Source organism: Protobothrops mucrosquamatus, unplaced genomic scaffold (assembly GCF_001527695.2).
Source record: "Protobothrops mucrosquamatus isolate PMUCROS unplaced genomic scaffold, P.Mucros_1.0 scaffold4188, whole genome shotgun sequence".
In the NCBI taxonomy this organism is placed as follows: Eukaryota; Metazoa; Chordata; class Lepidosauria; order Squamata; family Viperidae; genus Protobothrops; species Protobothrops mucrosquamatus.
Window position 1 is genome coordinate 52711 of NW_015390113.1, and position 13475 is coordinate 66185.

General features: G+C 42.7%; 1 protein-coding gene across 1 annotated transcript in view; it reads right to left on the reverse strand.

Moving 5' to 3' along the window:
* Window positions 1-1716: 1716 nt before the first annotated feature.
* Window positions 1717-13475, reverse strand: part of PHACTR3 (phosphatase and actin regulator 3) — a gene marked incomplete at its 3' end in the record, with an annotated part of 40843 nt that continues 29084 nt past the window's right edge. Inside the window, exons 5-7 of the mRNA XM_015828056.1 lie at window positions 12827-13001; window positions 8991-9238; window positions 1717-1870 (exon numbers count right to left, since the gene is read on the reverse strand). Coding sequence (XP_015683542.1) covers window positions 1717-1870; window positions 8991-9238; window positions 12827-13001 — 577 coding nt within the window. The remainder of the gene's footprint in view (window positions 1871-8990; window positions 9239-12826; window positions 13002-13475) is intronic.

Consider the following 13475-nt stretch of genomic DNA (forward strand, 5'->3'; position numbering starts at 1 on the left):
TGCCTTGGGCAGGGGGTTGGACTCGAACGGGGTCCCCAACTCCCCATCCGTGGACCAGAATCAGGCTGCGGTATGCCAGAAACCATTCTGCGCAAACAAGTGAAGCCCCATCTGCAGGATGCAGGCAGCATGTGAAATGACACTCCTTCCGGTCCACGGAAAAACAGCTGTCCATGGAATCGGTTCCTGATGCCCAAAAGGTTGGGGGCCACTGGACTAGATGATCTTCAAGGTCCCTTCCAGCCCTATGATTTTATTTTTTACCTCTCTCATCCTGTTACTATGGTTTAAGTGTGCTTCTCCCCCAGGTCCAATGAGTTAACAAATTGAAAGAAGTCTTTTGCCCATGAATGCATTTTCATTCAGTCTGCCCCAAAGCTATGTTTTCCCCAAGCTTTGTTATTCATATTGCATAATTTTGTTTTAGCACCAAGGTTTCTACAAACAAAACTATTGTGCTGTACAAGAAATGACAGTACAATGCTGTGTCAGTGAAGCACATCTAAAGTATCAGAAGCCAGGACACCGAACAAATCTAGAATTAAAGTTGACTTTTGTTACTGAAAGAATTATATGTGATCAATTGAAGTAATGGTGCTGAAGATCTGTAACTGCTGATTTTCCCTGGTCAGCTCCATTTCTGGAAGTTATTCCTATAGTTTCATTTTAATGAAATTTAATGAAGATCCAGTTAATGGAGATCCAATCTCACCATGCTTCCCACAGCATTTCAAGAATCTCCAATGGAACGTGTTTATTTTACATGTTGTGGTTTCTGAATGTTTTCAAGTACAGGTTCAGCACATTTTGTGTCTAGCATTTTTAGTTAAAAAGTTTTCCTTAAATGCACATTTGTATGCATTTCAGCTCCTTTTTTTGCAAAAAATATCCCCTAAATTTATTGTGATTTTTTTTTAAACAGGCAACAATTTTATAATACACGCAACCTTTGTACTTTTTATTTAAAAATCATAACTTCATTGCTAAATCCAGGGATGTATAAAAACCAGTGGGTGTGGTTCAAGAAGTGGATCAAAAAGAAATTAAATTAATGGTGTTTATAATCACAATGGAAAACAAATGGATTTTTCTTATCACAATGCCTTTTGCCAACATTCATCTAAGCTTCAAACCTTCCAGTAGATACTGGTCAACCCCAAGGATAGGCTGCTTATGTCTGCAACAGCTGGGAACCACATTTTCCACTTCACATGGTCAACCCTTTTACATATTTCCAGTAAGAAATTTAAATTTCAGAAATCCAAAACGTTTTTGGATTTTTACTACATTTACTACTAATGTTTTTATTTTTTTTTTACTACAGTTCAGTTCTGTCCATCTTGATGAATCTACCGCACAACAGGACACCAGGATACTGAAGCTGGAAAACTCACTGATGTTCAGTTTTATTTGTGGAGAATTTAGTAATCTCTTTGTTCTAAAACAAAGGTCTCCAAACTTGGCAATTTTAAGATTTGTGGACCAACTCCCAGAATTCCCCAGCTAGACGTACTGTCTGGGGAATTCTGGGAATTGAAGTTCACAAGTCTTAAAGTGGCCAAGTTTGAAGACTTCTGTCAAATGATGAGCAGCCTTGTACCTCTCTCTCTGGAGTCCCAATATCTGAATTGCTGAGAAAGTTTAGGATCAAAACAGCAGATCTATTCTCTCAGCAGCCCCACTTCCCACCTGTGGCCTTATTGCAACCAGACTTACTTGGATAACTTCATTTCTATTTGTTGCCGGATCTCCTGCCTCTCTTCGTCAGTCCTTCTTGGGAAAATGTTCCTGTCTTCCAACTCCTGTTTGCTTGGCCTGTTCCGCAGTTTCACTGCCAGAAGTTCTTTCTTGCATTTTCTTGGCAACGTACCTGGAGCGTGCAATGAAAGACAATGGGAGCACGTCAAGGAGACGAGTCCTAAAATAGCAAAGTTATCTTGTGAATAACAAATATAAGATGTGGATACTAGAAATATCTTCTGCCAATGGGTCTATATAAGAAGAACTGGGGGTTCATCACAAAGGTGATACAGATAGTCCTCAACTTATGAGGTGGGAGCAGAAGTTCCATTGCTAAGCAAGGCAGATGTTCAGTTGCACCTGGTTTTACAATCTTTTTTGCCATGGTTGCTAAGTGAGTCGCTAGAGTTATTAAGTGAATCATGTGGTCGTTGAGCAAATTTGACTTCCTCCATTTGTCAGAAGCCAACTGGGAAGGTCACAAATGGTGGTCAAGTCTTGTAAATATGTGCTGGTTGCCAAAATCCAATGCCTGAATTTTGATTATGTTAATAATAGTAGTAGTAGTAGTAGTAGTAGTAGTAGTAGTAGTAGTAGTAGTAGTAGTAGTAATAATAATAATAATAATAATAATAATAATAATAATAATAATAATAATAATAATAATAATGTAGGAAGGGACCTTGGAGGTCATCTAGTCCACCCCCTGCTCAGGCAGGAAACAAATGGCTGTCCAGTCTCTTCTAAAAAACTTCCAGTGTTGGAGCATTCACTGCTTCTAGAGGCAGGTTGTTCCACTGGTTAATTGTTCTCACTGTCAGGAAGTTTCTCCTTAGTTCTAGGTTGCTTCTCTCCTTGGTTAGTTTCCATCCATTGCTTCTTGTCCTGCCCTCAGGTGCTTTGGAGAATAGCTTGACTCCCTCTTCTTTGTGGCACCCTGGTAGATATTGGAAGACTGCTATCATGTCGCCCCTAGTCCTTCTCTTCATTAAACTAGACATACCCAATTCCAGCAACCGTTCCTTATATGTTTTAGCCTCCAGTCCCCTAATCATCTTTGTTGCTCTTCTCTGTACTCTCTAGAGTCTCAGCATCTTTTTTACATCGTGGTGATGTAAAATATAGGGATGGTTGCAAGTATGACAACAGGTCATAAGTCTTTTTTTTTTTTCATTGCCACTGTAATTTCAAATGTTGTTAAACGAATGATGGTATGTCGAGGACTACTCGTACTAATGCCAGGAATGCAGATCAGAAGCCTCAATGATTCAGTGAATCTCTGTACTTGGCCCACTATAGTTCAAATCAGGTTCCACTTTCTCAGGAAGAATTCTTCTACATAAAAATCTAAATAACTTTTTTTTTGTTTTTAACTTTGAATCACTCTCAACTCAGGTGATATCTTCAAAATCCGTCTTCTGAACTTTCCAGGTTAATAGCTCTTTTTTTTTGACAGCAACCTCATGCGCCCTTAGCGTCGAATAGGTCCTACATTTCACAACATATGAAAGCATTGGATGAGCTTAGAGCAATTTCCATAAGTGGTTTTTGGTTGTATATTTAATGATTCATCTAATTTTTCCTTCACTCTGATATGTGAATTTCTGTTGTTGAGAAATTATGGGATCATTTCATGATACATCCCAGCCAAGATGATTTATTTCCAGAACAAAAGGATTATGCATTATCAAAAGTATTTGGATAAGAAAGAGAATGGCTGGTTTGAAGTCAAAGAGGAAATTTTGATGGTTGAAGGTGAGCTCCATCTTAGATTTTTCCCAAAACAAGTACAACTTTTTCACCATGATCGGACAGACGCCCATAGGGTCATATCCATATTATTACCAGGTCATTGAGTATTGAGTTCATTTCAAGGGAAACTTGTAGAAAGAAGGATGGATGAATTTTCTGGGAAAAAAGGGATTGGAAATAAGCCTGGGATGGGAGGGCCAGGGGTAAAAGAGAATTTTTGTGACTTGCTTCAAGAATTTTGTATTAGTTCCAGTTACTATCACTATAATAGTAATAATACTAGTGGTATGATAATTAACAACACAAGAGGGATGACATGATAGCAGTCTTCCAATATCTCAGATTATTACTATTATTAAGCTATTCTCCAAAGCACGTGAATGCAGGACAAGAAGCAACAGGTGGAAACTAATCAAGGAGAGAAGCAACCTAGAACTAAGGAGAAACTTCCTGACAGTTAGAAATATTAATCAGTGGAACAACCTGCCTCCAGAATCTGTGAATGCTCCAACACTGGAAATTTTTAAGAAGAGACTGGACAGCCATTTGTCTGAAATGGTACAGGGTTTCCCGCCTGAGCAGGGGGGTTGGACTAGAAGACCTCCAAGGTCCCTTCCAACTTTATTATTATTATTATTAAGAGGGCCAAGTCATTCTGTTTTAGATATAGAGAGATACAAACAAACACACAAACACTGAAAAAAGAAATACACTGGGAAAAAAATCTTTCCAGATGGATTCATGGGAATCCCACATCTTTACATCACTCATTTAAAAGGCCAACTGAGCTTTCTCGCCCTTGTTCAATGCACCTAGCGCCACCCAGTGCCCAAAATTAAAAATATCCCTCCTATTGAAAACACAGCAGAATACAGGTAATCCTCGACTTATGATGACAATTGAGCTCCAAATCTCTGTTGTTAAGTGAGGCATTTGTTAAGTGTGTTTTGCTCCATTTTACAACTTTTCTTGCCACAGTTGTGGCAAGCGAACCACTGCAGTTGTTAAGTTAGCAATGCAGTTGTTAAGTAAATGTCTGACTTTACTTGTCAGAAAGTTGCAAAGTTGATCACATGACCCCGGGACATGGCAACCGTCATAAATGTGAGTCAGCTGCCAAGCACCCGAATTTTAATCACATGATCATGGGGATGCTGCAAAGGTCTTAACTATGAAAAACAATCATAAGTCACATTTTTCAGTGCCATTGTAACTTTGAACAGTCATTAAATAAGTTGAGGACTACCTCTAATAGAATTACAGAGTTAGAAGGGACCTTGGAGGTCTTCTAGTCCAACCCCCTTCTCAAGCAGGAGACACTATACCGTTTTGGACAAGTGGATGTCCAGTCGCCATTTAAAAACCTCCAATGATGGAGAGCACCCACAACCATTCCACTGTTTGATTATTCTAACTGTTAGGAAGTTTCTCCTTAATTCCAGGTTGCTTCTCTCCTTGATTAGTTTCCATCCATTGTTTCTTGTCTGGCCTTCTGGTGCTTTGGAGAATAGATTGACACACACACCCCTCTTCTTTGTGGCAACCTCTCAAATCCTGGAACACTGCTGTTGTGTCACCCCTTGTCCTTCTTTTAACTAGAGTAGACATACCCAAATCCTGCAACCATTAAATAATATAATTGCAGCAAACTATGTCAGCTGCAATCCAAGATACTAGGGAAATATCATTATCTCCTTTGTGACCTCTGTGGTTTGACAATGAAAGCCTGGTGTCAACTATGCAAATGAACCTGATTGCAGCCATTTTCCCCCTCATTTGCAGTTGCCACCTTGGAACGGAGGGAGGCAGATTGTCCAGGTGCTTCTCTAGTCATAGCAATCAGCTGTCCCATGGGAACCAAGGTCATCTGTTGCTCCCGTGATCAGAGACTGGCGTTGTATAAGAAAGTCCGCCAAATGCAGTTATTGGAGAATGTAGTCAATTGCATAGTTTGGAAGAGTAAGTGTGAACTTTATACTTTGTAACCAGGGAATTGTTACTGGGAATTCAGACTTGGTTTCAGTTTTGACCGTGCCAATACTTTGTAACTAATAAACATGCTCTTTGAGGAATTTGCAAGTCTCTGAGTTCTGCTTTATTCGTCTCTGTTGGTCAGAACCACGACACTTGGGCCTCTTTCAATTCAAGAGGGATGGATTTGGATCTCTTAGAAGGACTCTAAACTGATGATAAACATTTAACTCCACCCTCCAGCTCTGTCTGTCCTTCTCATGTACTGCCCTTCTCAAGTACTGATTACTCTTTCCAGAGGTCAACACTGCTTTGCAATTTTTGAAATTAGGCTGAAGCCTACATATGCTCCTCTGTCTGCAAACTGCATGATCTTCTCTTCAAATGTAACTGAACCAGAAAGCAAAAACAAACAACCAAGAAAGGAAAAACAAAAGAAAACAAAAAGTATGAGTAAGCAGCAGGTACTGTTAGGTAATTGTCCAAACAGAGTGAACATTAATGGGTGAAAAAAATGGGAAGAGAGAAGAGAACTTGGAAAGGAATTTTGGTCATTGCCCTTTCAAGACTGAATGAAGCATCCATATGAAGTATCAAAAATTTGGGTTGGACAGCATCACCACCAGATGGATTTGTAGCTGGCTGACTGGCTGTACTCAGCGTGTGGTCCTCCATGGAACTGCATCTACATGGAGGGAAGTGTGTAGTGGGGTGCCCCAGGGCTCTGTTCTGGGCCCAGAGCTCTTCAACATCTTCATCAATGATTTGGATGAGGGGATAGATGGGGAACTCATCAAATTTGCAGACGACACCAAGCTGGCAGGAATAGCCAACACTCCAGAAGACAGGCTTAAGATACAAAAGGATCTTGACAGACTTGAACATTGGGCACCATCTAACAAAATGAAATTCAATGGTGAAAAAAGTAAGGTTCTACATTTAGGCAAGAAAAACCAAATGCACAATATAGGTGGTACCTTGCTCAACAGTAGTAACTGTGAGAGGGATCTCGGAGTCCTAGTGGACAATCCCTTAAATATGAGCCAGCAGTGTGCTGCAGCTGCCAAAAAAGCCAACACAGTGCTAGACTGCATTAACAGAGGGATAAAATCAAGATCACTTGAAGTGTTAATACCACTTTACAATGTCTTGGTAAGGCCACACTTGAAATACTGCATCCAGTTTTGGTCACCACAATGTAAAAAAGATATTGAGACTCTAGAAAGAGTCCAGAGAAGAGCAACAAAGATGATTAGGGGACTGAAGGCTAAAACATATTAGGAACGGTTTTTAAGAAGAGACTGGACAGCCATTTGTCTGAAATGGTATCGGGTTTCCTGCCTCAGCAGGGGGTTGGACTAGATGACCTCCAAGGTCTCTTCCAACTTTATTATTATTATTATAAAGACCTAGATAGAGAAGTAGGGTTGAAGGAATTAAAAAAGAAAAGTGATTGTCCTCTTACTCAGAAAGTGGAAACTAAGTTTTGATAGTTCCTTGTGGAAGAAATCCCAATGGGAGAAAAGGAGCTTCCTCACATGTGAGCATCAGAAAAATGATTGGATTTAACACTGAAAGATGGCTAAGCAAGAATCAGAGATCTAGGGCATAATGGAAATCAGAAGAAGACAGTCAAGGTATCACGAACAAAAAAAAATGGTCAAACAAGATGACACTGAATAGAATCCTTTAAAGAGGACAATGGATAAATACTCTTCAAGTGTGTTAAAAACTGGACTTCTAAGTTAGGAGAAGGACTAGAACAGAGTTGGAGGAGACATCTTTGAGATGTTGAGAGCCAATATGGTGTAGTGATTAAGACAACAAGATAGAGACTATGAGTTATAGCTATGCCTGTCTTAGGCATGAAAGCTGGCTGGGTGACTTTGGACCAGTCAATCTCTCTCAGCCCAACTCATCTAACTGGATTTTGGTTTGTGGGGAAAGGAGGAGGAGGAAGATTAGGTTAGTTATGTTAGTTATTTAGTTATTTAGTTAGTTATGAGTTATCTATCAAAATAATAAAGGTGGGAAATAAATAATAGACTAGAATAGAGCTGGAAGGAACCTTGCAGGTCTTCTAGTCCAGCCCACTGCTCAAGCAGGAGAACCTATCCCAGTGGTGGCGAACCTATGGCACGTGTGCCAGAGGTGGCACTCGGAGCCCTCTCTGTGGGCACACGTGCTGTCGCCCCAGCCCTGCCTCCCCCACAACCCCCTCATCACCAGCAGCCCCCCCAAGGGGAGTCGCCCCTGAATGCGGCCCACACAGAGCAGAGCAGCCAAGCACATGGAGCCGGGCAGCGGGGGCAAGACTCTGCCCTCGCACTCTATTGTGCACAGATGATGCTGCAGGATGCGGGCGGAGGGCATGGCCGCCATGGCGCTGCTGGGCCACCTGGTCATGGAGGTGGGCAGAGGCGGGGAAGAGCAGGCTGGGGGCAGGGGCGGAGTGGGCGGGACAGGCGGGGCGTGGGCGGTTTTTGGGCACTTGGTCTCTAAAAGGTTCGCCATCACTGACCTATACCATTTCAGACAAGTAACTGTCTAGTCTCTTCTTAGTAAAGGGGGTAAATAAATAAAATAACTTAAAATTAATCCTTGAAAGAGCACCATTCAACACGATGCTGTCTGAGGTTGCTGGATTTGTTTCTGAAGAAAGAAACTTCAGATCCTTCAGAATAAGAAGTTAAGTCTCCTGGTGGATAAGCATTACCTCCACCAATCCCTATGATAATCATCTGGATAATAACCAGAGGGAGAAGACAAAATTAATTGTAGATTGCTTTTAATGAAATTGTAGGAGCATTTGAATGTGGGTGTTTTGAATTGCTGCAGCGGTTTTTCTGATGACTAGAAAGATTATTTAAAAAGAGAGGTTGAAAGAGAGATGACAAAAAGACATTTTAACTATTAGTCTACTAGCCAGGTAGTGAATTTAAAATTGCTTATCAGAGATGCAGTTCAAAGGAAACTCCAAGGGATGGCAGCAAAGCATAAGAAGACAGAAGTAAGGCATCAACAAAGAGTAATGTGTCCTACCCAGAACTACTATAGGGCAGAAAAGAAAGAGACTATTTCAACCTTGAAGGACTATCAGTGTGGGTTTTTATAGAATCAAAAGAACAAAACTATCATCCAGGAGGAAGAAGGTCTGAAATGAAGGTGAGAAGGAGCCAGGTAAGCCACACTAGACAAGAAAATAGAGATGCATAGGAAATGGAATCCAACAAAATAAAACTTCAAAGAAAAGAGGCAGAACAATGATGCGAGATTACACAGCAGCATCCATGGGACAATCTTCAGCAATTAAGAATGGTGTATGCACGACAGACCCTTGTGTGTATAGCTCAGGGTCAATTGTCAACCTTTTGATGCTCTCTGCGCAAGGTTGTTTTCCTGTAGATATTTCTAGTTAACAAAATGCTTATAGGAAAGCAACCAAGCTCAGAAAACCCCACAAACCCAACCCAATCCTTGTCTTTCAGGGTAAGTTTTTATAAGGTTCATAAATAGGTTTTTCTTACCAGAAATTATGGAATCATTCAAAACTTCTTCATCCTCATAGAAAATGGAATCACCCTTGATTTCAGAATCCATGATCAGATTTTCTTTGTTCTCATCCGACTCCTTAACAGAATTCCATTTGTTTTCTGGATCGCTGTTGTAGCTCATGGAACCATCCTTCTCTTTGCTGTGTTCAGTGCTGGATGTTCTGGACAAGCGGATCTCCATTCGTTTTTTAGGAGATGCCTTGTTTTCTCTCCCATGAAAGCTGGAGACAAAATGCAAACAACATTGGGTTTCAGACCAGGAATCAATGCTTGCAACATGTTCTCCCAAGCACTGTGCAGGGAGCTGTGGCGTAGGTGGCAGGGGATTTCAGCGTTCAATATGGGAAAGCTGAGATCTGAATATCTGCCACAAGATGAAGGTACAAGATGACAGTGATGGATGCTTTGCTTTGAAATATGCTAACATGGCATGCCAGGCTGACCTTTTCAGAGAACAGCATGTGTGTTTCTAATATAAACCTTAATTAAAACGAAACATCCATATTCTGATCATTTATCACTTTATGGAAAATAACAACAACAAAAAAACCATGCAAAAGAAGCACGCTATCACAAAATTTGGGTTAGTCACCTAAGCATTTTCCAGGGTTGAGTCTGAGATTTTTGCTCACTCCTACTTCTATAGCTCTAATTAGTGCTGTAGTTCAGTTTTTGTTTTGTTCAGGTTCTAAGTATTTCTTTTCCTGGTTTCCCCATCAGCCACAAAACCCTCCTTACACAAACACCTGATCACATTTTCACACATTTGTGACCTTCCCTGCTGACTTCTGACAAAACCAATGAGGGAACCACATTTGCTTAATGACTGCATGATTCACTTAACATTTCATTTCTCCTAACAGATGCATTCAGGAGCCCCCTTTTCTTAATATACTTTCTTTTCCTTGTATAATCTAGTTTTCTGCATGTTTCCATCTAATGCACACGTTGTTGTACACATTTTCCTTTTTTTTTTAAATACAAAAGCCATGTAGACATTTCAACTGTGAACTGCACCACACATTTCTGAAAAATACAAAGTAAAAACACACCAATGGCTTCTGGTCAAGGAGTCAAAGGCTTCAGCACATTTGCATAAAAATCTGAATTAAACGCATTTCTGTCCAGTACAGCCTACATCATTCTGTCCAAGTCACTTTTATACTATGTTTGATTGGCTTCCTTATTGGAGAAAGAACAGCAAGATTCTAGTATTCAGACCTCCTTCAAAACATCTGTATTAACACATCTACAATATGGTGAGGTGGGTTAGCCTACTCATGTGATGGAATGTGCACCTGGAGGAGCAGTGAGGCAGAGTTTTGGCAACATAGAGCTTTCCCAGGAAGGAGCCCAGATGAAGAGACTGTGTATCCCTGAGTTGGATACCGGAGGGGGAAGAGGTTCAGCGTACTGTGGGGTCCTTAGTGCTTTCTGAGCTTGGTTGTTTTCTTGAAGACATTTCATTATCCAACTAGGCAACAAGGATCTCACAATTCAACCCTGAGTTATAAATATTCTCTCCATAAGTTCAGGGTAGCTACACCCTCGAATCTCTCAGGCTATGTCTAGCAGGGTAAAAGATTATAGCTTTAGTTTGGCAAGATTCTGTCCATTTGGTGTAAGCAAATAAAGGATCAAACTCAACTGAATTTTGCCGTGTTTTCTCTAAGTTTGGGCCTGACAACTCTTCTACTATAGAAATCAAATTGCTACTTGGTAAGCATCTGAATCATAGAACATAGACTCCTAGGGCTGGAAGGACCTTGGGGGTCTTCTAGTCCAACTTTCTGCTCAAGGCAGGAGACCTTATATCAGTGATGGCGAACCTTTTAGAGACCAGTGCCCAAAAACTGGCCCCGCCCCTGATCCACCCCCTGCCCCGCCCCTGCTTCGCTCCCACCCCACCTTCCCACAGGGCCACTCACTGCCTCCAGGGCCCACCACAGATCGCCCAGGCAGCCCAGCAGCGCCATGGCGGCCACGCCCTCTTCCAGCGCCCCACAGCATCAACTGAGTCTTGTCTACACTGCCTGGCTGCCATGTCCTTGGCTGCGCTGCTCCGTGTGGCCACGCTCAGGGGCGACTTTCCTCCAGGGGGGCATCTGGTGAGGAGAGGGTCATGCGGGGAGGCGAGGCTGGGGCAACGGCACTGCCTTATATCATCCTGCACAAATGACTGTCCAATCTTTTCTTGAAAACTTCCAGCAATAAAGAACCCTTGATTCTGAGAGGCCAGCTGTTCCATTGATTCATTGTAACAGAATAACAGAATTGGAAGGGACCTTAGAGGTCTTCTAGTCCAGGGCTTTTCAACCAGTGGTACGGGTACCACCTGTGGTACATTGACACCTGGCAGATGGTACGTGACCATCCTAGAAAAGTGGTAGCAGGGGAGGGGAATGAGCTGAACCGGTGGCAGCACCGCACAAGCCTGAGTGAGAGATGGCTGGAGCTGCAGGGCTGTCAGGGCTCAGCGGAAGCGCCAGGATCAGCACCAGGCTCCAGCTGGAGCTTGGCGCTGATCCTGACGCTTCTGCTGAGCCCAGAAGAAGCGTCGATCAGCTGGAATGTTGCAGCATCTCCATGGTCTTGTGATTTACATTCAGATGCTTGGCAACTGATTCATATTTATGACGGTCACAGTGTCCCAGGGTCATGTGAAGTGACCAAAACCTGCTGCAACCACCCAGCAGACGGGGGGGAATAAAAACCAGACACCCCCCACCCCACCCCCGCTGCCAATCCTCAACAAAAATGCTCACAACAATGAAAACTTCGGGCAGGAGGAAGAGCGCCATCGGGTGGGCAGGCAGGTGTCTTGCTCGGCTGTGGCCTGGGGGGCACTTTTTTCAGTGCCGTTGTAACTTCGAACAGTCACTAAGCGAACTGTTGTAAGTCGAGGACTACCCGTACTTTATCACTTTTTTCCTTTTGGGGGGGAGGGGGGGTCATCAAGTTTTTGACACCTTGCTAGGCGACTGGTGGTACTCGGATGTTGCCATATCCTAAAAGTGGTACAATGGGTGAAAAGGTTGAAAAGCCCTGTTCTAGTCAAACTCTCTGCTCTAACAGTAACAGACAAGTGGCTCTTCTTAAAAGTCTCTTCTTAAAAGCCCCCAGTGATGGAGCACCCACAGCTTCTGAAGGCAAGCCATTCCACTGATTAATTGTTCTCACTGTCAGGAAATTTCTCCTTAGTTTTAGGTTGCCGCTCTCTTTGATTAGACATTCTAAGAATGAATCATGTCATTCTTAGGTTTGTATCGGATATTATAACGGTAAGTGTAGGAAAAATGATTTGGGCCAATGTGAAAAATGAATTTGAGCTAAGGAATGTCTACTGCCATGGATGCTTCACAGGAGCTTTGCTTCATAGGGCAGTGGTGGCGAACCTATGGCACGGGTGCCAGAGGCGGCACTCAGAGCCCTCTCTGTGGGCACGCATACTGTCGCCCCAGTCCTAGGCCTTCAGCTGGGTTTTATAAAACCTTTTCGCTTTAGACCTCTACCACCATGTACAAATAAAAAGGTTCAATCAATCAGTCAATTTCAACTTCTCGCGGGGAAAAAAAAAGATCTTGCAAAGTTGGAATTGATTGATTGAATTTTTTAGTCCCACCCAGTCTGCCGTTACCACGGCAGCCACGCCCTCCCAATGGGCCACACCCAGCCAATGGGCCACGCCCACCCAATGGGCCACACCCACCCGGCACCCGACAATGCATAAGTGGGTTTTGGGTTGCAGTTTGGGCACTCGGTCTCTAAAAGGTTCACCATCACTGCCATAGGGTATTGCAGGCGTTTACCTGTCCTGCCGATGTTTCGTGGCCAAGGCTCTGTGAAGTTCCTCGATGACTCGGCTAGGAGGTAAAGGTAGGTGGACAGCAGCCAGGTGAGGGGATCCAGTTGGCGTGGAATGCTGCCCTCTGAGGTGGGGATCAGAGACTTTCGGTCCTGAGGACTGGAAAGGAACAGCTTGTCCTGAGTGTTGGGAGGAGCCAACAATGACGTAATTTTTCAAGAGAGTGGACGGGGGAGATTTCAAGGCTGTCTCATCGGCTTCACTTCCTGCAGCTGGAAAGAAAATCAGAGAAGGTCACTCATGGTGGGATGCAAATGGCAGGTTTCCATTCATTCCACAGGGTGAAAAGACATCTGCGCTGCTGCTCTTTAACTGAGTCCTTAATAATAATAATAATAATAATAATAATAATAATAATAACAACAACAACAACAACAACAACAAAGTTGGAAGGGACCTTGGAGGTCATCTAGTCCAACCCCCTGCTCAGGCAGGAAACCCTATACCATTTTAGACAAATGGCTGTCCAGTCTCTTCTTAAAAACTTCCAGTGTTGGAGCATTCACCGCTTCTGGAGGCAGGTTGTTCCACTGGTTAATTGTTCTAACTGTCAGGAAGTTTCTCCTTAGTTCTAGGTTGCTTCTCTCCTTGAT